The following is a 26,356-nucleotide window of genomic DNA, read 5'->3' as shown; positions in this document are numbered from 1 at the left end:
AGTGGCGCGAACCCGGTGCGTCGACGCACCGGGCCCGGCCGGAAGCACCGCCCCGTGCGGCAAACGGACCTCCGCGGCTCCACGCCCGGACCGGGCGGCGGCCATGACCTCGGCGGCTGTGGAGAGCTTCGTGACCAAGCACTTGGACCTGCTGGAACTCGAGAGAGACGCGGAGGTTGAGGAGCGCAGGTACGGCCGCCTGCCCGGGCCTCTCGGGGTCGGTCCGGCGGTTTCCCCAGCCCCCAGCTCAGACCCCGGGCGGAGCCTCTGTGGAGCTCGGCCTGACCGGCCAGGGGCAGGGATTTGCTCTCCTGGCCCCTCGAGTCCCGACCGCGGCTGTGAGGAGGCTCGGCCGCCTCCGGGGATGGAAGCCTCTTCACCCCCAGGGCAGCCTGTTACGTTTTGGGGACCCTCGGGAAGCCCTTTCTGTTCCCCGCCTGAAGTCCCCTTCTGAACTTTGACTCGTAGATTCTGTCTCTCTCCCCAGTTCGATCCCCAGCGTGTTCTCAGCCCTCTTCCTTATTCGTCCACCCGATAAATGTTTGTTGCTGTTCTGTGCCAGGCCCCGAGTGAGGCAGAGTCATGGATACGGTCACCTAGAGGCTGGGTGTGAGCAGAAGGGGCAGATGGAAGCGTAAACAGTTCCCTTCCAGCGTGACATGCTAACGCTGTGTGTGTGTATGTGTGGAGACAGTGCGGTGGGAGCGTGGAGGAGGAACATCTGATCCTGGGGAGCATTAAGTTGAGGGTGGCTTGCTGGAGGAGGTGGTCCCCGAGCTGCGCTTGCAGAACAATGGGAGTTAAGGTGGATGCGGGGGCGGAGCATTTCTGGAAGAGATCTGGGGACCAAGGGCAGCCCTTCTAGCGAAGTCGGGAGCCCTGGAGAGTTGGGCTTGTTTCTGAACTACTGAAACATTGAGAGCTGACACAGGGCTGTAAAAGCACTTGAGGTACGTTAATTCCTTTGAAGCTCATGCCGGCCCTGTGAAGTATGTTACTGTAATTCTCCTTTTATGTCTAAGGAGGCTGAGACATACAGAGCCTAAGTAACTTGCCCAAGGTAACACAGGTCGGGTCAGGATGTGAGGTCAGGCAGGCTGATTCCAGAGTTTGCATTCAACTGTTGCACTACAGAAGTTGAGAGGATTTGTTTTAAAGGTTTTCGATTACAGAGGTTAAGAGCATTTGCAGTCATACTGACCTTAGTCGAATCCCCCATTATGTGTGGCTGTGTCACTTGGCAGCCTTAGTTATCCTGTCTGTAAAACGAGATCATTCTCACTGCAAACCAGTGAGGCGGGAATACAATGATTTCTAAGTAAAGTGCTCAGCCCGGGGCCGAGTGCAGAGTCAGCACCTGTGGAGACATGGACAGGGGTCGGTTTGCGAAAGGCCTTGCAGAGAAGCTTGTGTTATATTCTTATGCAGAGGGTGGCCCTCAGTGCAGTTGAGCAGGTCAGGGAAGTGAATCGCTTTGCATTTAGGCTGCCTCTGGTGACTGGAAGGGGAGGACCCAGAGGTAAGGCAGTTAGAAGGCTCAGTTTAGTCTGGACGATCAGTGATGTGGGCTTGAGCCAGAGCTGTGGCAGCAAGGGAGAGGCAGAAGTGGATTCAGGGTATAAATGGAAGGGACCTGGTCGGACTCAGGGACATGTGGGACCCAGGATGTGGGAATGAGAGGAGAAAAGATAAGGGAGAGTGAAGGGTCTGTCTCAGGGTGCACTGGGGCTCTTGGAGGAGCAGGTTTGAGGGGGGCTGATTCAGAATTTCCTTGGTCAGATTTAGAGCCTGTGCACAGATCTCCATCTGTTTTTTTTTTCTCCCTTTTGCCTTCCTCCTGCCTGGTTGGAAGTCAAAACTGGAAACGTACAAATACTGAAGTCTCCACATTGGGTGTCTCCCAGGTCCTGGCAGGAAAACGTGCCTCTGAAAGAACTCCAGAGCCGAGGCGTTTGTCTGCTGAAGCTGCAGGTGTCAAGCCAGCAGACCGGGCTGTACGGACGGCTGCTGGTCGCCTTTGAGCCCAGGAAATGCGCGTCTGCCGCCGTGCTTCCCAGTAACGGCTTTACTTCTGGTCTGTACATTTTGTTTCGTTTTGTGAGGGGAGGTAATTAGCTTACTGCTGTTTGTTTGATGGAGGTCCTGGGGACGGAGCCCATGGCCTCCTGCGTGCTGATCGAGCACTCTGCCGCTGTGCTGCGCCTCCCCCGCTGTGCGTTTTCAACATGGGCATGCACTGAGTATTGCTGTCTTGAGGTGTGGATTGTGAAGACCGGGTTACGTGTGATCAATTGGAGAGGAAAGCATGACAGTAGGGAGTTCTCAGTTCAGCCATCACGAGGCTTTTGGTCATCTAGACCTGTGTCCATCCCTGAGCCAGTCACTGGCCAGGGGGTATGTGGAGCTCTGATGGGCTCAGGTGTGGATGGTGCGCTCTGTCCCTGGCATTGGGGGGGCCCCTCAGACTCACCTGGCGATGGGCGAGTCCCCAAACAGTTATCACAGGAGTGAGAGGTCCAGCTGAGGGGGCAGCAAACCACCACTGGCCCCCTGCCACCAGTGCTGTTTCCCCCTGGAATGTTCTCCCCTACATGTGCTTCACTGAGAACCCACCTACTGACCTGTCACCCCTCAGAGAGGCCTTTCCCACACTCGAAAATGGCACCCTCGTCTCCTCGACCCAGGGCTTCATCTTTCCTGAGGCGCTCGGCACTGACACCTGAGAGGTTTTTGTATTTATTCCTCTCCTCCCTGACGTGAGGGCAGGGTCTATGTTTTTTTCTTAATACAGACCAGTGCCTAGAACAGTGCCTGGCACAGAGTAGGCACTTTAAATATTTTATTGACTGTTACATTTGTTTTCAATATTTTATTGAGCTCAAGTAAATTTTCATATGTGATGTTAGTTAAAAATGTCTTTTCTTATACTGCTGCCGATTGCATTTCTAATGAAACTAACAGATGCGGTATTTGAAATGTGCTGAAATTTATTATATGAGGTATTCACATTGAACTTTGTTCTGTGTAACTGGCCTTTGTGTCTGCAGGCGATATAGTGGGTCTATATGACGAAAGTGGTCAGCTGGCCACGGGGATCCTGACCCGGATCACCCCAAAACTGGTCACGGTGGCCTTTGATGAGTCCCATGATCTCCAGTTGAGTCTGGACCGAGAGAATTCCTACAGACTGTTAAAACTTGCCAATGACATCACTTATAAGCGACTGAAAAAGTAAGTGTGTGTGACTGGCAATCACAAGTAACGTTTTCCCTAAACACATCTCACTCCTGCTGGTCGAAAGCAAGCAGGCATGTCTGGACTGGGGTCGGTCGCGCACCCCTCGCATGAGACGGTGGGCTGCGGGTGGCCGCATTGGGTGGGGACTTGGCTCTGAGTTCATTGCTGGTTCTCACTAAGCGCCTAATTTTCATTTTCTCCCCTGGCAGGGCTCTGATTACCCTAAAGAAGTACCATTCTGGCCCTGCATCCTCACTCATAGAGGTCCTTCTCGGGGGAGCAGCCCCCTGTCCCGCCAGTGAAATACGTAAGAGCTGTGGTTTTCTTCTTCTGATTGAAATCACTGTGGACAATATCGAGAATGCTGTGACCGTGGGCTGTTTTAGCAGGGGTTTGAGGATGTGCAGTGAGAAGAAATCTACCTTCGTGTCTCCTTATAAGTTTCTTAGTGTGACTTGCTTGAACTAACTCTGTCCTTCAATGTCAAAGAAGTAGCTCATTTCACTGGTTTTTTTAAATGATTTTTTTCTAATATGTCTAAACATTTTATTTTAAAATGTCAGGACTTTTCTTCCAGCTCAGTGCCCTGTGAAAACGGAGGCTAGCTGATTGTACTTTATGCCTGATGGCATTTTTTTTGTGTGTATGTGAAGTCTCAGTTCCAAATGCATTTAATTATTTTCTCAGCATCCTTCAAATTGAAGACAGCTTATTTCTAGTTGTAAGAGTGATATGTGTTCGTCGTAGAACTTCGGAAATAAAGAAGCGTATCAACGAGGGAAACAAATCACTCAGAAACCTGCCGTTTAGGGTTAGCCTCACGGGTGTGTGTGTATTCTTCTGGTCGTTTCTCCACATCTGTGTACACACACACACACACACACACACACACAGTGTGTCCTCTGCACTCTCATCTCCTTCAGTGTCTTGAAGAACCTCATGCTGAGAGTTTATCATCTCATTAAGCAGCTGCCCAGAATTTAACAGTCGTCTAGATATTGGGCTTTGCCGATTTTTACAGCATAGCCTCAGTCACTCTAACAGCAAGGCCACCCTGCACCCTCTTCCCGTCACACCTGTGCTAATACACTGGCCATGTGACGGCTTTCAGCTCAGGGCTGCTTTGTACTTTCTCACGTCCCAGAAGCACTCGTGTTACAGTAATGTTTTATTTCTGCCAAATATCTACTGAGAGGCTACTGTGAGCTGGACACGGAATTAGCGCTTTATTTGCTGTGTTTTAAGGGACACGATGTGTCCTGGTTATTGCTAACGTCTTGTCTAGGGGAGAAGGGACGCGGAGTGGGACACAGGCTGGAACTTTGGGTTGGATGCTCTATTCCTTTTTCCAAGTCAGTTTCAGTCTTACTTGTCTGGGTCAGCACCAGGTGCTCCTGGGTCCAGCACACTCACCTCTGTGCGACCAGCACCGCGTGGTGGGGCTGCGGGCTCGAGGCTGGGACAACGGTGTTTGCTTTTGAAGCACCGCACATACAAAGCAGATAACTGTTTTTTTTAAATTTAAGTATAGTCAGTTACAACGTGTCAATTTCTGGTGTGCAGCACTATGTCCCATTCATGCACATACATACGTATATTCATTTTCATATTCTTTTTCATTAAAATTTATTAAAAGATATTGAATACAGTTCTTTGTGCTATACGGAAGAAATTTGTTTTTTAACCTTTTTTTAAATGTATTTGTTTTCTAGCATGTTTTTAAAATTGAAATATCTATTTTTATATATAGTAGTTAATAGCAGATAATTACTCTTGGTCGCAGAAGATTCAGAGCAGACACAGGTCCTGGATTTACTAGTAATTCTTTTTTGTCATTTGTTTTTGTCATTTCATGGGTAAATAAAAAGGGATAATATGGTAGAAATGAACATGTTCTGAGAAATATTTACTGCAGAAAAATCTGTTATTCTGGAGCAGGGTTTGGCAGACTTTTTCAATAAAGGGACAGATGGTAAATATTTTCAGCTTTTTGGGCTGAAATATCAGCAAGCAGCCAGGGACAGTGTGTGAGTGGGCGGGCGGGGCTGCATTCCAGCCAGACCTGACTCGGGAAGCAGGCCTGTGGTCCCCGGGCTGCAGCATCCAGTTCCAGGAGAGAGCTTGTGGAAACAAAGCAGGTTTTGTGTTGACCGGCTGAGCTCTGGGCAGTCCAGCTCTGTCTTTGGTGCCTTGCTCGCCCCCATCTGTGCAGGTGTAGGGAGGAAATGCCGGGTGGTGGTGGTGGTGGTGGGGAGCTGGTCCTGACTGCCGCTTCTCCTGCAGCCCCGCTGACGTTCTGCAACGCCTCCCTGGACGCCTCCCAGAAGGAGGCAGTTCTGTTCGCACTATCCCAGAAAGAACTCGCCATCATCCATGGGCCTCCTGGCACTGGGAAGACCACCACGGTGGTCGAAATCATTCTTCAAGCTGTGAAACAGGGCTCGAAGGTGGGCAGTGGGCGCTGGGTCCCCATCAGCACCCATCGCCCTGGGCTGCAGCTCACAGGTGCTCAGTGGGGCCCTGGCCTGGGCTCGGGTGGGCTTGGTCCGGAGCGATCCTGAGTGTTTTCTGACTGAGCGCTGGGCTGGGCCCTTTTGACTTCTGGGATCACGCTTGGGAATGTCTGTCTGGGGTATTGAGGTCCGGGTTACTGTAGACCAGGCCATCGTCCAGGACCCGTGCTCTGTGTCCAGGCCCTGCCTGGCATGCTGGGTATGCCGTGGGCATGGGGGCGGTCAGAGCCTGTCTGTGCCCTGCAGGAGGAGGCCCTGCGGCAGGTCAAGGGGGACAGACGTGTTTCAGTTAATCAGATGGTCCGGTTAATTGATACCACTGGTTTCTGAGATGTGGAATATAACATCCACGTATATAACATTATTGTTCGCTTATATTTTTAATGGTTGAGAAAGGATCTTTTATCCTCATCTGCATCAACACGAGTCATCACGGGTTCTGAGCACGTGGAAAGCTTTTTAAAAAAATTTCTGGTTCATAAACGTTGGCTACTGACTTTTAGGGTGACACTGGGTGTTTCTTACAGACCAGGCATCATCCTAAGCTTTCCCTTGTGCTGCTCCTTTGACCTGGTGCAGGGACTGTGTGGCCCCATTTACAGAGGAAACTGAGAAGCAAGGTCGCGTGTGCTGTCACTCAGCAGTGAGTGGCAGAGCCGGGGTTGAACCTGGGCTGACCCACTCCCAGAGCCCTTGCTCCGAGCCTCGCCTCTCTGTGGGCAGAGCTGCGGCCCTTAGAGCTGCAGGGAAGTGTGTCACTTGGTTACAAAGCCACGTCCAGTGCTTTCCCACAGAGTGTCTTGGCACAGATGTTTGAAAACTTGTAAAAGATGACTTACTGGCGGGAAGCAGATTTGGGGGTTTAATTGGGTGCTTCTGTGGCACCTGTGTGCCCGCTGTGGCGCAGATGTGCCCAGGCCACCTGGGTGGGGTGGAGGCGTAGCCAGGGTGCTGGGAGGGCTGGCCGTGGCCTCCTGCTCTAGGGGTGGGCGTGGGTAGGGACTGACCCCTCCACCTCCTCTGCCAGCCCCACCCCACCTAAGAGTGGGACTGCAGTTCTGGGAGCAGGATTTGAGCCCATTCAGAAAGGTTCCACTTTGTCAGATGATAAAATGGTTTGACTGGGGGTGAGACGGATGTCCCACCCTGATTGTCTCTGGGCACATTCCTTCCCGTTGCAAGTCAACTTTCCTGGGCTTGGAAGGCTCACAGGCTCCTGAGACTGAGGCCTGGTTGCCTGGAAGTCATGTCGGCTTGCAGCGACGTGCGCCTCCAGGCTGCCTTCGTCCGCCCTCTCCGCTGTGCGTTTCCACTTCCACTTCCCCACTGGTGCGCGCTCCATCCACCTCTCTTGCAGACTTTGTTTGCTTTAATGTAAACTTAAGTGATTTCATTAAAAAAGAAATCACGAGCCTGAGTTTGAGCTGTGCTCCGCAGGTTCTGTGCTGCGCCCCCTCTAACATCGCCGTGGACAACCTGGTGGAGCGTCTCGCCCGGTGGAAGCAGAGGATCGTGCGCCTGGGGCACCCCGCGCGGCTCCTGGAGTCCATTCAGCGGCACTCCCTGGACGCGGTGTTAGCGCGCAGCGATGGCGCCCAGATCGTGGCCGACATCCGGAGGGACATCGACCAGGTCTCTGAGTGTGACCCCGCTGTGTCCGCGCTGCGTGCAGCGTGTGCCTCTGCCGTCGGTCCCGGAGCGCGGGACGTCTGCCTGTGTTCCTCTCGCCCTTCTCTGGCCTTTGGCGAGTCACTTAATCATTTCAAACGTCGGGACGCCCACGTTTGACAGAGACCTGTGCTCAGCGCTTAACAGGGACTCACCTGTCTTCAGGTAGTTTCATGAAGAGGAGAGCAGGTGTCTTACGGGAAACATTCCTCTTCAGGGTCCTGAACAGCCTCCCCCCACACCCCCACCCTTCACTCCCTCTGTGAGTACTGATCCTGTTGGCTGGATAATATTGACAAACAAAAACAGGCAGACTGAAAATGAAAATTCGGAAAATATGTATTGTCCCTAATTTTTGGGTCCATTTTACGTGATCCTTGTAAAGAGAACAAGGTAGGTGACAAGCCAGTTTGAGACCGAGTTTCCTCGGGCAGTTTAGTACTTCTGAGCTCATGGGTCCTCTGGTTTACACGTCCCCACATCCCCTTAGGTGTTTGTTCACCGTCCGCTGGTCTCACTGCCTCACGTTCCTCTCCTCGGAGTCCTGGCCTCACAGGCCTGGTGCGGAGAGGCAGGCGTTCCCGTGGGCCTGTTAGTAGCGGGAACACCAGGGGCGGAAACCAGGGCACACGTGTGTCACTCGGGGTTAAAGGTGCTGTAGGAATATGCAGTGATGGGATTTGTGCTCTCACAGATGTGAGTAATTCCGTTTCTTGTTCCTTTTTAAATCAGTTCTTTTTGGAATTTTCTTTTCTGTAAGTTAGGCACCCCTCCTGTCACCCCTGCCGGACTCCGTGCTCCAGGCAGACGCCACAGATGAGGAGAGGGTTGCGTGTCTTTGAGTGTGGAAGTAAGGCAGGGTCCAGGGAAACACTTTTTGGGTTGAAGAAAATACTTTAATCTCTTGACAGGTGAGGGATACTGAGAGAAGCTCGGCCTCTCTTTGTGTAAAAGCTGCTAAAACCCAAATCCTGGCGTGGGCAGGTGCTGTTTCTTCCCCGAGAGCAGGTCTGATGACTCTGTTCAGGGCGGGACTGGGGCTGGGGTCCGACCGCTGGTCTTGGCTCAGGTCCCAGTTGAGAACGCCGTCTGCTTCGTGGACCTCACTCTCCCTTTCTCCCTCCGCTGTGCAGGTGACAGTGGTGCTGAGGTCAGGATGCCACTGCGTGGATCTGTTGCTCCTTCAGGAAAGATTTTTGACCTTTTAGCGCCTTTTAAGGGACTCACGGAAGTGGAGCAAGTGACCATAAATAAAAGCCGTTTGCAAATTAAAAAGAGCTAAGTAAGTCTGAGGTCGTATCAGAATTCTGATGTTCCCTCTGCTTTTCTTTGTAGTTGAAAAACAAGAAGACCCAGGACAAGAGAGAGAGGAGTGATTTTCGAAATGAGATCAGGCTGTTGAGGAAAGAGCTGAAGGAGCGGGAGGAGGCGGCTGCCCTGCAGAGCCTGACGGCCGCTTGCGTGGTCCTGGCCACAAACACAGGTGAGGCGCAGCCGGCAGGCGTGCCCCCCTCCTGGGTCTCCTGGGACCAGTTTGTGGAATTGTCTTTGAAACTGGGTAGAATGTGCCAGTGGGGCTCTTCTGGGCCTGGAGTTTTCTGTGTGGGCAGGTTTTCAACTGCAAATTCCATTTCTTTAATTGAAATGAGATATTCAGTGTGTCTCTTCTTGAGTGAGCCAGCCTGTGTCTTTCAAGGAATTTGTCCATTTAATCTAAATTGTTAAATTTATAGGCACAAAGTTGTCCGTAGGGCCCCCTGTGATTTTGAAGGCGTCTGTGGCGTCTGTAGCGATGTCACTGCTTTCGTTTCCGATATCGGTGATTTGTGTCCTTTTCTTTTTTCCTGACATGCTGGCAAGAGGTCTCTTAATTTTATTGATCTCAGAGAACCAGCTTTTGGCTTCACTGGTTTTTCTCTGTTGTTTTCCCGTTTTGTGTTTCGTTGATTTCAGTGTTGATTTTTACTGTGTCCCTTTCTGCTCACTTGGTTTTAATTCACTTCTCAATTTCTGTTGTCTTGAGGTGGGAGCTGAGGGCATTGGCTTATGCTGACTTGGGACCTGCTGTCTTTCACACTGTGGGCATTTAGTGCTGTACGGGTTTCCGCGTGTTTGGGTTCATGACACCCGTAAATCCTGATGTGTTTTCATTTTCATTCATTGTGAAACACTGTCTCATTTCCCTTTTAATTTTTTTGGACCCATGATTGTTTAGAAGTGTGTTATTTTCTTCCCAAATGTTTGGGGATTTTCCGGTTATCTTCCTCTCACTGGTTTCTGATTTAGCTCCTTGTGGGCGGAGGACATACTGTGTGCAACTTGGGCCATTTCCTTGAGACCTACTTTATGGTCCAGAATATGGTCTTTGTGAGTGTTCCACATGCACTTGAGAAGAGTGTGCTCTTTGGTCTTGCTGGAGCGTTGTCATGGCTGACGGCGCATCTGCGTCCTCGCTGATTTCTGTGTACGTGTCCTGTCGCTTGTTGAGAGAGGGGTGTTGAAATCACCTGCGACTATTTGGTTTGTCTGTCTCTACGTGAAGTTCTGTCAGTGTTTGCTCCATGTCCTTGGTCGCTCTTTTATCAGGGGCGTAAACGTTGTGTTCTCTTTATTAGTTAGCCAGTTTTTCATTGTGGAACGACCTTCTTTATCCCTAGTCATGTTCTTTGAAATCTACCATGTCTGGTCTAAAAGTAGCCGCTTAAGCTGGAGACAACTTTTAGCTGCTTTCAACCTTTCTAATGTGGCCACTTGGTTCTTAAAAGCTAGCAAGCAACAGTCTTCTAGCAAGCTGGGTTATAACCTTGTGTAATGTTATCACGACGTGACACCCCATCACCTTTGCCAGGTCTTGTGGGCTAGAAGCAAGGCACTGGGGGTCATAGCTGGTGTGAGTACCAGGAGGCCAGGGGCACGGGGGTCGCCTTGGGGTCTGTCTGCCGCAGCCTCTCATGGGACCTGCGCTAAGGAACAGAGTCCGGGTTCTGCTTCACTTTGTGATTATTGCTTTGTCCAGTTGTCTTTTAAATCAGACAGGACAAGAAAAGAGCTACAGAAATACTGTGCCGCCGCCTTCTGTGTCTCCCTGCGTCGTTGCCCCTGGTGGCCTCTTCGCTGCTTCCTGTGGACTGGAGTTACTGTCTGGCGTCCTTCATCTGCCCCTGAAGGACACCCTTCAGCACTTCTTGAAGGGTGGGCCTTGGCTTCCCTCTTTCTGGGGTGTCTTTTTTCCTGTCTGTGTTTGAGTGTCTGTTGGAGGCAGAATTCTCGGCTGACAGCCTCCTTCTTTTGGCCTGTGAACATGTCCCCGCCGCCTCCTGCCTGCGCGGTTTCTGGCGGGAAGGCAGTGTCCGTCGCACCGAGGACCCCCGTAGGGACAGGTTGCCTCTCTCTCGCTGCTTTCTCTGCCTTTTGGCCGTTTGACTATGAGCCTCGGTGCGGCTGCCTCTGAGGGAACCGCTTGGAGTGTGTTGAGTCTCTTAGATGTGAGCATTGTTTTTCATCAGATTTGGGAAGTTTTCAGTCATTTTTTTTCAGATGTTCTCTCGGCCCCTCGCTCTCTGCTCTCCCTCTGGGACCCCTGTTGAGTGTGTATCGATGTGTGTGACGGCGCGACGGCGCGCCAGGGTCTCTGAGGCGCTGCGCGTTTCCCTTCGTTCGTTCTTCTTTCCGTTTCTCAAGACTGAATAATTCAGTTGACCTGTCCTCAAGTTCGCTGGGTCTTCTGCCTGTTCAGATCTGCTGTGTAGCCTGTCCAGTGAATTTCAGTTATCGTGCTTTTCAGCTGCAGAGTTTAAAAAAAAAATCCTGGCTCTTTATGGAGAGTCTCTATTTGGTGAGACATTATTCTTAGATTCTTTTATTTCATCAGCTGTGACTTCCTTTTGCTCTGATCGTATTTAAAGTCACTGGTATTAAAGTCTTTGCTTGGTAAGCCAGCACCTGGGCTTTCTCAGGGACGGTTTCCGTCAGTTGCTTTTTGTCTGTATCTGGGCCTTACTTTGTTTCCTTGTGGGTGATTTCTTTGTTGGAGACTGAGTATCTTGAAGAACAGCGTGGTGGCTCTGGAGGTCAGGTTCTCTTCCCTCCCCAGGGTTGTTGCTGCTCCTTGTTGTTGGTGTTTGTCTAGTGGTTTTCCTGAGCTGGCTCTGTGAAGTCTGTGCGCTGCGTCCTGAGTGGCCGCTGCAGCCCCTGCTCACTTGGCTTTGTGGTCAGGCAATGGTTAGATAGATGCCCTTGAAGTCCTGGGACCAGTAAGTCTGCTGGTCTTTGCCGAGAGCTCTGTGTGTGTTGGGGAGCACTGTAGCGCTCAGCCAGGCGACTTCTGACCCAGCCTTCATCTCCTGTTGGCACAGAGCTGCGGGGTGAGCCAGGTGTGAGTGCTCAAGGCCCCCTTGGGTCTTCCCCGAGCAGCACGCGGCCCTTCATGAGTGTGGCCTTCTGCTCCAGCTGTTATCCACTGCCTCCCAGAGCACTGGTGTGCAGCACTGGCCTCTGGTTGCTTTCCACCAGCAGTCCCGGGGAGAGGGCTGTTTGCAGTGGCCAAGCTCCAAGTCAGGTCAGATAAAGACGGTCCTGCCAGTGGGACCTTCCAGGGAGCCAGCAGACAGCTCTGATGGTGGCAGTTCTTTGGGGATGGGGCTTGGAAGGAGTTCTGTCCCCCCATGAGTCAGGCTGCTGATTGTCACTGTGATCACAGGCCATTTGTTTCTAGGCCACCAAGGAGCCGGGGAACAGTGCCTGTGCGTAGGGACCACAGAGCCCACTCGTCCTGCCCAGGGTTAGCCATTTTTTGGACTAGATGCTCCTGGATTGCTGCAAGCCTTTGGTTAATTTCTAGAGTTCTGAGAAGGTTGGTTCTGATAGTTTTGCCAGTGTTCTCGTTGCTTTATTGGAGGGGAGGATTTTTAGAGGTCCTTACTCAGCTGTTTCTGCTGACATCCTTCTCTGACTTTTTATAAAAACATTTTTTGTTGAAGTATCGTTGATTTACAACGTTGTGGTTAGTTTCTGGTGTACAGCACAGTGATTCAGTTATACATATATACACAATACATACATATACACATGTACGTATTCTTTTTCAGATTCTTTTTCATTATCGTTTATTACAAGATATTGAGTATAGTTTCCTGTGCTCTACAGTAAGACCTTGTTGCTTATCTATTTTTTTATATAGTAGTTTGTATTTGCTAATCCCAGACTCCTAATTTATCCCTCCCTCCCTTCCCTCTTTGGTAACCATAAGTTTGTTTTCTATGTCTGTGAGTTTGTTTCTGTTTTGTAAATAAACTCATTTGTATCATATTTTAGATTCCACATGTAAGTGATACCATGATATTTGTCTTTTTTTTGTCTGCGTTCACTTAGTATGACAATCTCTGGATCTATCCATGTTGCTGCAAATGGCATTATTTCATTCTTTTTTATGGCTGAGTAATATTCCACTGTATATATAGAGTACATCTTCTTTACGCAGTCATCTGCCAATGGACATTTAGGTTGCTTCCACGTCTTGACTATTGTAAGCAGTGCTGCTATGAACATTGGTGTGCACGTGTCTTTTTGAATTATGAGTTTTCTCTGGATATATGCCCAGGAGTGGTATTGCTGGATCGTATGGTAACTCTATTTTTAGGTTTTGAAGGAATCTCCATACTGTCCTCCATAGTGACTGCACCAATTTACATTCCCACCAACAGTGTAGAAGGGTTGCCTTTTCTCCACACCCTCTCCAGCATTTATTGTTTGTAGACTTTTTAATGATAGGCCATTCTTTTTTTTTTTTAATTGTTATTATATAAATATATTTTGAAATATTTATACAATTATATACTTATACGTAAGCACTTACACAGGCTTAGAAATGATGGCCGTTCTGACCGGTGTGAGGTGATACCTCATTGTAGTTTTGCATTTCTCTAATAATTAGCTACGTGGAGCATCTTTTTATGCACCTGTTGGCCATCTGGATGTCTTCTTTGCAGAAATGTCTATTTAGATCTTCTGCCCTTTTTTTGATTGGGTTGTTTAGTTTTCTGTTACTGAGCCGTATGAGCTGTCTGTATATTTTAGAAATTAAGCCCCATCAGTTACATTGTTTGCAAGTATTTTCTCTCAGTCTGCAGGGTGTTGTTTTGTTTTGTTTATGGTTTCTTTTGCTCTGCAAAAGCTTTTAAGTTTAATCAGGTCCCATTTGTTTATTTTTGCTTTTGTTTCTGTTACTCTAGGAGACGGATTCAAAAACATTGCTGCAATTTATGTCAGAGTGTCCCGCCTGTTTTCCTCTAGGGGTTTCATAGCATCCGGTCCTCCCTTTAGGCCTTTAGTCCATTTTGAATGTATTTTGTGTATGGTGTTAGAGAATGTTCTAATTTCATTCTTCTACACGTAGCTCTCTGACTGACTTTAAATGCAGCCCTGGCTGGAAATCACAGCTCCCCCCCACACCTTGCTGAAAAGGTTAGCACGTGGCCTTTTAGGTCCCTCCTGGTTGGACCGGGAAACCAGAATGAGTTTCCTAGAAATGCTTCCCTTTGCACCTGAAGTCACATCCATAATCTGAACACATCTCTTCGTTATCCAGAGCCCGGTCCACATTCTGCTTCCTCTACAGACGCTCTCCCTGGCCGTCTCTGAAAAGCCAACCTCAGGACATTTATCAGCATATAGATCTTAGTCATAAAGCAATATGTATGCATTTATATTTACATATGTGTGTGTGTATATCTCAGTGTAAGTAACCTAGGGAAAAGGGCAAGAGCTAATGTGTTTAGCATTTACTAAAGCCCACCTTCTTGTGGCAGGCACTTCACACGTGTTATGTGATACACATGCTGCATTTTTGTATATGTACTTAAACATCGTGTGTGTGTTATAGGGCACCTGTGTGCTGTGTTAGCATGTGCCATCCTAACAGCCCTGCGAGATACAGGGGTTGCCCACTTTGGCAGATGAGGCCCCAGGGCTGGCTGGCTTGCCCAAGGCCCCACCACTGTTTGCGAGAGTTGGTGTGGGGTGGGGCTGGGTCTCGCTCACACCTGACCTCGTTCCCCTGTCCCGCTCTGTGTTCCGCGTCAGAGCAGTCGGGGTGGTGGTCTCATGTTGTCAGACACGTGGGGGTTTTTCCCTGGGTGAATGCTCAGCGGTTAACGTTCTGTGTGTCCAAGAAAATACCTGAGAAGAGAATTAAATTGTAAATTTAGAAAATGATACAGAGACAATATTTAGAATTAAGACAGCCTTCCAGTCACCCAAAGGGGTGATTAATTTTGGTGACTGAACGCTGGAGTGGCCCGTGGCTAGGGACACTCCACTTTACCCTTAAACACAGGTGGGCTGGCACCACGAGCTTCTGAATGTCCTTCCCAAGTTTTGTCCCGGGATGCAGACATACTACTCGCGGCCTTAGCGCGAGGCTAGATTATGAAACAGCGGCTTGTTGCGTGTCTCTCTCAGCATGACGACAGCTGTTATGACATAGCCAGTGCCTTCTGTAGAGGCTTACAGTTCTGATTTCCATCAGGCGCCTCTTTGGACGGCCCTCTGAAGTTGCTGCCTGATGGCCACTTCGACATCGTGGTCATCGATGAGTGTGCCCAGGCCCTGGAAGCCAGCTGCTGGATCCCCCTGCTGCAGGCCAGAAAGTGCATCCTAGCTGGAGACCACAAGCAGCTGCCCCCCACCACAGTCTCTCACAAGTAAGACCCCTCTGCCTGGAGTGCCCTTCTCTGCCCCTCACCCACCACCCCCTTGTCTGTCCTCCAGGAAGCCCTGGGCTTACCTGGAGCTCTAGGTTGTGTTGGGAAGCCAGAGCTGGTGTATTTAGTTAGGGGTATGTGCCGGGCAGGCAGCTTCCTGGGTGTCTGAGCTCCCGCTCTGGGGAAGGGAAAACCCTGGGGATGTTTTGGTTGAAGGCACAGTTCAGTCCACCCACACAGAAGAACCTATTCCAGAAATGGGGGCTCTTCGAGTAGGGAGGGGCAGCCATCTGTCCCAGGTCACCAGCGAGCAGGGCGTGGGCAGCAGGCAGCTGACCAATGGCTTGTAGGTGGTGGGGGCAGAGGTCATGAACGTGCCCAGGGCTGCACTCTAAGTGGCGGTTTTAGAAGGAATCCTGAGCTCAAGTCCTTCTGTGAACGTCCAGCCTGCTGTGTGAGCAGGTGCTCGGGCTGTGCAGTGCTGGGGCAGCAGCCCAGCGGGGCAGGGCGGTGTTTCTGGTCACGCTGGCTGTGCCGACCTCGGTGCCTCTCCTGCTTGCATCCCCTGCCCAGCTCACTACCCTTCCTTGTCCAGACATAAGCTCTGCCAGCCTGTGGGCTCCTGGAGGCCAGGGTTGGGTGGTGTGGTCCTTGCGGCCTCAGAACCTGGTGCACACTCAGCCCCTACTTGTTGAATTGAAGTTCCCTCGGTGGGGCCACGTAAAGTCACATGTTCTCAGGTCCCAGGACTAGGACCAGATCAGAAGTGGGGAACAAGTTGCGTCTGAGGTTTGGGGGCTGCTTTCCTCCATCGTCCCCAGTTTCAAGGTGGACTCGGGGGCTCAGGCCTTCCTGCCCTGTTCTCTCCTCCCCGGGCACAGAGCTGCGCTGGCGGGGCTGTCCCTCAGCCTGATGGAGCGCCTGGCGGAGGAGCACGGCGGGAGCACGGTGCGGACACTGACGGTGCAGTACCGCATGCACGGGGCCATCATGCAGTGGGCCTCGCAGGCCCTGTACCGTGGGCAGCTCACAGCCCACCCTTCTGTGGCCAGGCACCTCCTGCGGTGAGTGACGCAGTGTCTGTCATGCTGGGTGCTGGGCTGGGCTGCTCTACCTGCGGCTCCTCGTGCTGGTTGTGCGCCCCGCTCTCCTGTGGGAGGGCCTGTGCCGCGGGGAGGAAGGGAAGTGCGGGCTCTGTTTCTTGGACCCCAGAGCTGCATTATCGCCGTGGCCTCACATGTTCTGTCTCTGGCCGTGTGCAGAGATCTCCCGGGAGTGGCTGCCACGGAGGAGACGGGCCTTCCTCTGCTGCTGGTGGACACGGCCGGCTGCGGGCTGTTTGAACTGGAAGAGGAGGATGATCAGTCTAAAGGGAACCCTGGTGAGCTTGCTTGGAAAGGGTCAGCTGTTTTGTTTAAATAGACCTGAGTTCCTCTTTAAAAACGGAAGCCCCTCTAGTTGCCCACTTTGGGGAGGAGCTGAGTGAAGGGAGGGGGAGAGGAGGTGGGGGCACGTGGCGGGGGAGCGGGCAGGGGTCCTGAGCCAGACGCCCGCAGAGGTTGGGCATGATCAGTCTTCTCCTAAATGGACAGGCGGGACCGGTTCAAGAGAGCGGGTCAGCCTGGGCAGCATCGTGTATTCTCGCTGTGGACCAAGCGGCCTAGCACTGCCTGGCTCGGCCTTGGGATGAGACCCTCGCTCACAGGCCTGCCAGGGAAACAGGATGCCTGGTCCAGCTTCCGTCAGAAAGGAGGCGCACTTCAGCTGGGCCTCCTGCGTCCTGTACTCCATCTGGCAGCCCCTGCCTCAGGGTACTAGCTCCTGGGAAGCTGCCTCAGGCACAGGGCAAGGTCATCGTAACAGACAGCACAGCACCTAGGAGGTCCAGCGTTGATGCTAGGTTGACGGGTGTCAGCTCACGCGGCCCTCGTACTGAAGACTGCTCACTCCCCAGGTGAAGTGCGCCTCGTCAGCCTGCACGTCCAGGCCCTGGTGGACGCTGGCGTCCGAGCGGGCGACATTGCTGTCATCACTCCGTACAACCTGCAGGTGAGAGAGCACACCCCTCCCCACTACCGTCTCTGCACGTGTCTTTGCCACTTAGCCACCCTTTCTTAGCTTAAAGAAAAAGGGTGATTTCTGGGCTCTTGTGACCAAAAACTCCAGGCTGGGATTGACACATCAGGACTGGATCCAGGGCTCAGATGACATCAGCAGGAGCCTCTGTCTGACCTGTCCTGCCCCGTCTTGAGCCCTCGCCCGGCTCCCCACGTTGGCTTCGTTGTCAGCCTGCTCTCCCGGGTGGCTGGGCAGCCTCAGGCTGACGTCGTCCTGACAGGCAGTCCTGGGGGGCAGCCTATCTTTTTACGTGGTTTCCCACAGGAGTCCTAGCTTTGAATTTTCCTGGTCTGGCTCAGGTTGTCCCATCCTGGAGCACGTCATGTGGCTGAGAGCTGGGTCCTTGCCCCTCCCAGTTTGTGGAACACCGTAGGGCTGAGCACGGCACTTAAGGAAAGTCGGGTGGCCGCTGTCGCCTGGAGAAGGGTGCAGGTGGTGGGCCAGCAGAAGCAACAGGCGTCGCCCTTCTCTTGGGTTTTCTCACGTTTTCCTCTTAGTGTCTGTGTGCTTATGAAGCAAAGCCTATCTCCTTTGGTAGGAAAAATGCACCTGCTTCAAAGGACTATGAGGCTGGTGGATGCTGGCATCCTGGTTTAGAGGCATCTTATGTAGGGCTGTGTGAGGGGATGGTCGTCATGAGCCAAAAGAGGTGGTGAAACGTCAGTGTCGGGGTGTGGGGTCGCATCTGACCCTTTCCGTGTGTAATTTTGCCGGTTCACGTGCGCCTGGGAGAAGGGTGGGTCTTGGAAGCCGTCACCCCGAGGCTCCTGCTGGGCTTCCCCAGGGACTTGGCAGCTCTGCTGTGCGAGGCCTCCGCTGAGTTGAAGGGCCGGGTGTCCAAGCCCCCTGACCTGGGCTGTGAGGAGGCCACGGCCTTGCTTTGTTTTCAGGTGGACCTGCTCAGACAGAGCCTGGCGCACAGACACCCCGAGCTTGAAATTAAGTCCGTCGATGGCTTCCAGGGCCGGGAGAAGGAGGCCGTGATACTGTCCTTCGTCAGATCCAACAGGAAAGGTGCGTAGTGCTCGTCAGGGTCCTCCAGGGGAGCACAGAAGGAAGGGTTTCTGCTGCTGCACGTGTGGCGGTGGAGGTGGTCTCTGTCCTCCGAGCTCAGCGTCAGGCGGGAGAGCGACGGGACAGCCGGTGGTGAGAGCGGCGTGCCGAGGGCCCCTGTGGTTACCCGCTTGGGACCAGCGCCCAGTTAGCAGAAGTGGTCCTAGGAGGTGACCCGAGCCCAGCGCGGCAGGATGAGCCACGTCGGCGGGTGGGGAGAGGTGTTCCAGCAGGAGGGACAGCGTGGGGGCCTAGAGACCGGAGGGGGCTGTGGGCTGGGAGCTCGGCGTGCTGGGGGGGCCTGGGCTCCCCGCTGCGGAGGTGCGGCCCTAAACCCAGAGCTTGTCCTTTGGCCTCAGGGTGCATTTAGCCTCAGGGCACGGCTTCATGCTGTCAGGGCTGGTGCCTGCTCCATTTGGTGAGAAGATTGTCCCCAGGAACAGTTGTTGGTTCAGGGGCTTTGTCACTCGGGTGCAGTACAAGGTTGGAAGCGGATGAGAAGGAAGGTACTGGAACGCCCCTTGCATTGCCCTCGTGTCTCAGCCACAGCCCGTCCCTGGGGCTGTCTCCCAGGCCAGGGCGTAGGGAGAGGCATTTGTACTAACTGGAGAGGAGCCCCCTCAGGTACTGTGGCACCGTGCTGGAGGCGGTGGTGCGTGAGTGGACGTGGCCCCATGGTTCTGTAGGGGCGGGGGGCATGGTGCCGGGGAGGCTGACGGAGCGGCGAGATGGGCCTTCTTGGGTGATGGTTGCTGACTCGGGGGAAGAGCCCGATTCCTGTTCCTTAGTCTCTGCTACCCTCCACCCACCCCGGCTCTTTTGTAGGTGAAGTTGGTTTCCTTGCTGAGGACCGACGCATCAACGTCGCCGTCACCCGTGCACGCCGCCATGTGGCGGTCGTCTGCGATTCCCACACTGTCAGCAACCACGCCTTCCTGAAGACCCTGGTGGATTATTTCACGGAGCACGGGGAAGTGCGCACTGCCTTTGAGTACCTGGACGACATTGTCCCTGAAAACTACTCCCACGAGAGTCCCCAGGTCCACGGCCAGGCTGGGGAGAAGCCCCAGGGCTCAGCTGTGCCTGCCAGGAAGGCCCCTGGGAGCCAGCAGCCCGTGGGGGCCCGGCCAGGCCGGAAGAAGCCGGGCGGGGTGCCCTTGGGCTCCAAGGCCCATGCTCAGCCCAGCGTCAATGCAGGTGGCCCCGAGGGAGCCCGAAGAGATGGCGCAGACCACTTCAGGGCTATGATAGCGGAGTTTGTGGCGAGTGAGGAAACGCAACTGGAGTTTCCTGCCTCCCTGAATTCGCACGACAGGATGAGGGTACATCAGATAGCAGAGGAGTTGGGGCTGAGGCACGACAGCTCTGGTGAAGGGAAGGAGAGGTTCATAACTGTGAGCAAGAGAGTCCTGCCAGCCCCTGCAGCTCCTCCGCCTCCAGCCGGCACCGACAGCAAGGCCCCAGTCTGTCCGGAGACCCCCAGCCCGGAGCAGACGGAGCCCCCCAGCCTGGAGCAGACGGAGCCCCCCATCAGGGGCCCGGGCAGCCGGGACCAGCTGGACCTGAGGGCCCTACACCTGGAAAGGCTGCAGAGGGCGAGGGGCCGGCAGGAGCAGCAGACCAGGGAGGGGCCGCAGGCCGCGGGCTCAGGGCTGCGGAAGTTACCAGAAAAGAAGAAGAAAGCAAAAGGTGAGTCGGTCAACTGGCGAGAACACAGTCGTGGGGTCCCCTTAACCAGGGATTTGCCCCACCCTGCTTGCGATCCACCTGGTGGTGCCGTCTCCCTGATGCTGCGTTTTGTGTGTGGTCTGAGCTCCCTGAGGGCAGTGACTGGTTACAGTGGCCTCGTGCAGGGACTGGCAGGTTGGAAGAACTTGGAGGGCCTCCGCTGCAGGGCCAGGGCCTAGAGGAGCAGGCGGGGTGGGCACGGGAGCCCTCCAGATGGGAGGGCGGTCACGGACCCCAACCCTCCTTCCGTGGGCTCTCACAGGGTCCCAGGCAGGCTGCGTGCCCTGCTGTCACATCCTGTGCCATGCTGGCTCTATGCGGGGTCTCCCGTGGGCCGTTTGCTCTGCCCTCAGCCTGCACTGTGATTGAACATCTGTGGGCACGGAGCTCTAAGACCTGGTGGTCACAGCCTGGATTTTCTGGAAACTTCTGTGAGCTCTCGTCAGAGCCATTTCCCTCTTGGCAAGACCGTGGAGCTGGTCTCCTTCTCCCTGTCACTTAATTCCTCTGAGCAGAGCTGCACAAGTAGGCTTCTTGGTTTCAGAGCCGGCCTCCCAGGGCCTGAGGTCCCGTCTACGACATTTAGTGAGCGCTCCTGCGTGCCAGGCTTTGTTCTGGTGAGCAAGGCTGACGCCACCTCGCCCTCGGGGAGCGGGGATCTGGCTGGGAAAGAGATGCTCCTCTCCTCTTTAAACCAGGCTGAGAGCCTGTGAGGGCCCTGGGGGCGGGAGCCGGGAGTGTGAGCGGAGGACCTGCCTGCCTTCCGGAGGTCGGTGTGAGGTGTGGTCATTTGAGGACAGAGCGCCCAGGGGAGATTATGTCCCATTTCAGGGATGCTGTCTCTGCTCGGTGTTTGAAGCGTTTCTTTGAGCAGCCACCTTCAGAAGCCATCTGCCCCTCAGGCTCGTATGTGACCTGTGCAGTCAGGGGTCTCCAAGCTCTGTGCTGATGTCCCAGCAGCTGAGAAGTAGGGCGCAGCCTAAGTAGACCCCAGGGCCACGGCTGGAGGCCCACCAGCAAAGCGGCGGCCGAATGGAGCCCCTGGCTGCCCCGTGGCGTCTGCATGGGCCCTGCCCGGGGGCTCCGGGCGGCCCTGCCCGTCCTGTGGGAGGGTTGGGCGGGTGTGAGTCCTCTAGGACAGCTGGCCAGCACCATGTTTACAAGACTGTTTTGGATTGTGGCCTGATCACTCTCTTCTATGGGTGCCTCCCGGGCCGTCTCTTGCCTCCTGGAACTGCTCTGAGGGGCGTGGCCAAGCATCAGCTTCATAGCCCATCTGGGGGCACAGGGTAGGGGACGTGTCCCCATGGACAGGTGACCATGGCTAAGTAGTGTCTGCCTCGAAGGACTGCAATGGCCACCGTGGACGAGGCAATTGCAGGTGAATGGGGCTCTGGGAGGCATCACAGTTCTCCTCGTGTGCCCCCTACCCCCCGAGGTCAGCCGCTGGGACCTATGTTCTGGCCACCTCGGGGCCCTTTACGGAGGACAGCTGGGAACGTGCTGCGCCAGCGCGTCCTGCCTCTTCCTCCCCAGATGATCCGTGTCAGCTGCTGGGAGACTCCTCCCCATGGTTTCCTGTGTGTCATCCCATCTCCGAGTCTGTGTCTATCACACGTGTGTGTACGTTGTAGAACTACGACTATACGTAATCGCGTCTCTTTTCCACTCTTGAGCGTTTTCCTGCAACTTTAGGAGATTTCTGTGCATCTGGTTATAGACGTTACAGTGTCCTAACCCCGGGGCCTGTGAACAGGCCACAATTCACCATTTCCCCTGTGTGGCACCCTCATTTGTTTAGGGTTTTTGTCTTGATAGTTAATGACAAAGGAATATCTCCTTATTTAAGTGCTTTTCTGGATTTAAGAGGATGCACTTTTCAGAGGCACGCTGCGTGCCCTGCCAGCCTCTTCCAGGAGCCCGTGCCCAAGCTCACACCGCCGGGCGCCTGGTCCTTGGCTCAGTGAAGGGCAGACACCCTGCTGGAGTGAGTGTGCAGCTGCTCGCTCGCTGTGACCCCGAGGGCAGGAAGCCACCGCGGGCCCAGCAGGACTGTTCTCCTCTGCTGCTCTGTCCTTCCCCATCTGAGTGACGCCCCTTCCCCGCAGGACTCACAGCCATGGATCTGCCCGCCGAGGAGGACTTTGACGCCCTAGTCTCGGCCGCCATCAAGGCTGATAACACCTGTGGCCTTGCCAAGTGCACAGCCAGTGTCGCGACCTTGGGCCAGCTCTGCCAGCACTGCGGCCGCCGGTACTGCCTCAGCCACCACCTGCCCGAGGTACGCAGCCCACTGTGGGCTCAGGGTGTGGCAGGGGTGGTGGGCTTTGTTCCCCGTAGATGGGCTCCAAATGGAGACGGAAGCGGGTTGTGAACTCTCAGTGTCTCAAAGCCGACACCGACTCATGATTTGTTTAGAGCACATCAGGGCACAAGCAAGTAAAACACCAGATGCGCTGAGTTACAGCCGAGTTGGCGGGAGCTCAGGCACAGGAGATTTTATTCCAGTGTCCTGGGGACCGATCAGTGGGTTAACTTAGCAGAGGTGGGAGGGGGCCTCTGGCCCACGGTCTGAAGTGGGCTGGCAGCCTGGCCGCATTTTCATTTGTTCCTTGAGTGCATATGAGTGGGAAGGGCCTCTGCCAGGCATGGGGAGCTGGGGGTCAGAGCAGACTTCATCTCTGCCCTGGGAGGTGCAGGGCCCGGCAGGGAGCCAATAAGAGGCCAGCACATGGTATCGTGTGCTCCAAAGAGGGACCCAGGGGTGGCAGCAGGGAGCGGGGCTGCCCAGCTGCCCATCAGAGTGGACTTCTTGGAGGAAGTAACATGGGCTGAGACCTGACAGGTGACAGGCAGGGAACTGGGCTGGGTGGCACATGTGGAAACCCTGGGGAGAAGCTGCAGGGCATTTGGGCCACTGGGGGTCATGTGTGAGGGTGAGAATCCAGACCCAGGAGGGCCCAACAAGCTGCCTCGAGGGGTCAAGCCTCGTCCTGAGGGCAGTGGGGAGCGTTGGGGGTTCAGCAGAGCTGTGAGCCGGAGACTCAGTGGCCCTGCAGGTGAGGCCAGGAGGCAGTGGGAAGTGACTGCAGGGATGTGGGCCAGAGACCTCGAGGGTCTCCCTGGGGATGGGGATGAATTTGGAGCTCCTTGAATTGGTGGTATGTCAAGGATGAGAAGAGGTCAGAGACCCAAAGTGGCCCTTGGGTTTCTGGTTTGGGTGGTGGGAGGGTGGCAGTGGGGCTCTCGGAAGGGGGAGGAGGGGCAGGCGACGCCGTCGTGGAGGGGCTAGGTCTGTCCCAGTGAGTCTCTCTGCAGGTCGGGGGGCGTGGCTGCCGTCCACTGGGTGGCTCTGCTCGTCTCTGAACCCAGAAAGCCCGGGGTGAGAGGCTGGCCCTCCTCCAACAGTGGCGTGGCCTCTCCATGGTCAAGCCTGTTCATAAGGTGCACGGAATGTTAGACTTTTATCTGGAACATTTAGAAATGGTCAAGTGAGGGCTTTGGGCGCCGGCTCCCGTCACATGCATGGCTTGTGCTCCTCGGTGCTGCTGTGAGGCGGTGGGTTTGGGGTCCTGGGCCACGTGGACGGGGTACCACTGCACGTCTGTCTCTGGGGGCTGCGGGCGGGGGCGCCCAGAAGGGGCAGAGGAAGGACGGGTGCCGGGGGGGGGCGGGCCCAGGGGGCTCGGGGAACCTGCACGGGGCCAGAGGAGCCGACCAGCTGCCTGTCCTGGGATCTTGCTGGGTCTGAACATGGGACCCACCTCGCGGTTTCCAAGGCAAACACCCTTCCTTTGGGCAGCGAAGGAAGCACAGGCTTTAGTGGGTTCAGGCTGCTCCTCCGCTTTCTAGAAGGAATCACAGAACACGCGTGCTGAGCACTGGACGTGGTGCCGGCACCTGGAGAAGCCGAGTGAGCTCTTCCCTCCTCCCTCCTCCTGGAAGGAGTCGGGCTGGAGCTTCACTGAAACGCAGTGTGTGACACCCGCCCGCAGCGGGGACCCGTCAGCTGGTGCGAGCTGTGGAGCACTTGGCACTTGGGTCATGAGAAAGAAGTGTTTATCCGTAGCTGACGATGCTCCTCCTCGGGAGACGCGCCCGTGAGCTAATCGGGCGGAAAGGCGCTTGACCTGCACAGTGCGGTTTCCGCCGAGTGTGCTGACACCTTAAATGCCACCTAAGTGGCATGACATTGCCCTGCCGGGGAGGGGTGGGGACTTGCCCCGCACTGGCCTCGGCTCGGAGGACTGTCTGGGCTGAGCCGAGGGCAGGGCTGCAGGATGGGTTTTGGGCTCCAGCCGCCAGCCCTGCCAGGGTGGGGGGTCCCCTCCCTACTGCCCCCGGCAGCCTGCAGGCGAGGGTCCATGTGCAGGAAGAGTAGGGAGCCCTTCCGAGGTCTGCGCTGGGGCTCATGGTCCCCAGCCCTGTGATAGCAGCCCTCGGGGCCTCGTCCCTACCCGGCCTGGCACTGACTGTCCTGTCCTCCCAGATCCACGGCTGCGGGGAGAGGGCTCACACCCATGCCCGGCAGAGGATCAGCCGGGAAGGAGTCCTTTACGCTGGTAGTGGGACCAAGGACAGGTCCCTGGACCCTGCCAAGAGGGCCCAGCTCCAGAGGAGGCTGGACAGGAAGCTGGACGAGCTGACCGGCCAGAGGAGGAGCAAGGGGAAGGAGAAGGGGAAGTGAGGGCTGGGCGTCCCACACTGCCCTCTGTTCCTCGTAGCTGCTGCTGGTGACAGTGTTGCCACCAGACCTGCACCATCTGCCCTGGGTGGCGGGGTGAGGTGCCTGTGGGCGGACGCGGTCATGAGCCTCTCTGACGTGACGAAGGTGGCGGAGAGGCCCGGGGACACGCAGCTGGGGCCTGTAGCCCTTTCTCAGTGCCAGTGTTGGGGTGGGCCTGGCAGTGCCACGCCCCCTCCTCACTCCTGCCCTGGACCGTCCCCCTTCCTTGCGTCCTGGTCCTGCCATCAGCTTCCTGGGCTGCTGCCCAGGGTCGGGGAGGCTCTGTTCCCTTGGAGAGGCGCCTGGGCCTCAGGCTCTGTACAAGTGACGACCCCACTGTCCAGGGCTGGCCAGCTTTCAGCTTGTCAGGTGAGGGCGGCACCTGAGCACTCAGTTTGTGCCCTGGGAGCCGGTGCCTGAGGACGCCCAGCCCTTCTCCCGCGTGTCCCCGTGCGGCCGGCTCACCCTTCATCGGCGCTGTGACTTCGCCGAGGCCGCTTCTGTCTTCCGTTTCCTGGTGGCTGCAGTGATCCCGCCCTGGCCCCGCAGGGCAGCAGACACAGCTCTGGCCGTTCCCAGCTCCGGGAAGCCTGGAGGTCGGGCCTGGCGGGTGTGAGCCTGGCCTCGGCGCCGTGCCCGGTGGTGGTCTGCGGAGAGAGCCGTCCCCGAGGGCGGAGGGGTAACACTTGCAGTCCAGAGCCCTCTCGGAGGTGTCCTCCGGGGTCCCTTGTTGAGAGAACCTCAGACGGATGTATTATTTTAGTCTCAGAGTTTTATTTGTTTCAAAGGGATGTAAATTATTTAAAAATTAAATAAAAACATATGCACGCGGCTCACAGTATGTTTGTGTCTAAGTGAACATTCTTCCCCTCTTTGCTCAAAGTGTCACTTCTCTGAAGTGGCTGAGAGCACAGGTGAGCCAGTGTTTGCTCTGAATACTCTGGTTGCTGGGGAAGGTGGGTGTCAGGCCGCAGCCGGGAAAGTTCTGGTCCTGTCATAGGTGATGGGGAGAAGACGTTACTGATCTGCTTGACTTTTACACCGACTAGAATGGAAGTTTCAGATTGGCAGGTTGAGAGCTGTAAACATACGAGGGAAACACAAGGCCAGGCTCGGTGGAAAGATAGTGGGGAGGAGGGCACTTTGCCTTCGAGCCGCTGCTGAGAAGAGGGCCTGGCATCAGGGCGGGGGCCTCTCCGGCACCTGGGGGTCCACCCTCCGCGGTGGGCCTGACGCCTTCCCCGTCACCTGCTCAGCCCGAGGGCTCGCCCCTCCGCTCTCGCCCTCCCGACTTGGGCTCGCCCCCGGATCCCTCCCCCTAATTGTCATTCCAGTCTCGGAGCTGTCCCGGTGACTGGTGTGCAGGGTCTGTGCTTCGGGCCGCAGTTTCTCGGGGGTTTTGGTGCCATCGGCCCCTGAACACCATTTGTCTAGCACGATGGAGCCCATCCTCCCTGCCAGGCCCACACACTTGGCCTCTCCTCTGTCAGTGCTGGGCCCGCCCCCCACCCCAGGCCTGGCACCCCTCTGTGTCACCTCTCATGGGGACCCTGGCCCATCCCCATGTCCAGGCCCCCTCCTGCCCTGCGTGTGGGTGTCTTCCGTGTTTGCTC

The 26,356-nt window shown here is 55.1% G+C and overlaps 1 protein-coding gene across 1 annotated transcript; it reads left to right on the top strand.

The window, feature by feature from the left end:
- Window positions 1–43: 43 nt before the first annotated feature.
- Window positions 44–25,584, top strand: IGHMBP2 (immunoglobulin mu DNA binding protein 2). Its single transcript, XM_031447899.2, has 15 exons — window positions 44–189; window positions 1,905–2,074; window positions 3,048–3,231; window positions 3,447–3,544; window positions 5,521–5,684; window positions 7,188–7,382; window positions 8,754–8,901; window positions 14,944–15,118; window positions 16,000–16,182; window positions 16,381–16,499; window positions 17,073–17,167; window positions 18,127–18,250; window positions 19,115–19,978; window positions 22,126–22,298; window positions 24,507–25,584. Exons 1-15 carry the CDS (start codon window positions 104–106, stop codon window positions 24,702–24,704), a joined length of 2,976 nt encoding a protein of 991 aa, XP_031303759.2. The 5' UTR covers window positions 44–103; the 3' UTR covers window positions 24,705–25,584.
- Window positions 25,585–26,356: the final 772 nt, after the last annotated feature.

This window comes from Camelus dromedarius, chromosome 12 (assembly GCF_036321535.1).
Source record: "Camelus dromedarius isolate mCamDro1 chromosome 12, mCamDro1.pat, whole genome shotgun sequence".
In the NCBI taxonomy this organism is placed as follows: domain Eukaryota; kingdom Metazoa; phylum Chordata; class Mammalia; order Artiodactyla; family Camelidae; genus Camelus; species Camelus dromedarius.
This window is presented reverse-complemented; position numbering and strand designations above follow the sequence as displayed.

Excerpts from the sequence above, each read along its gene's own strand:
- IGHMBP2 (XM_031447899.2), top strand. The coding sequence starts at position 104 with ATGACCTCGGCGGCTGTGGAGAGCTTCGTGACCAAGCACTTGGACCTG. Across the intron at positions 3,232-3,446 it reads ACTTATAAGCGACTGAAAAA|GGCTCTGATTACCCTAAAGA; the intron begins GTAAGTGTGTGT and ends CTCCCCTGGCAG. Across the intron at positions 18,251-19,114 it reads CGTCAGATCCAACAGGAAAG|GTGAAGTTGGTTTCCTTGCT; the intron begins GTGCGTAGTGCT and ends GCTCTTTTGTAG.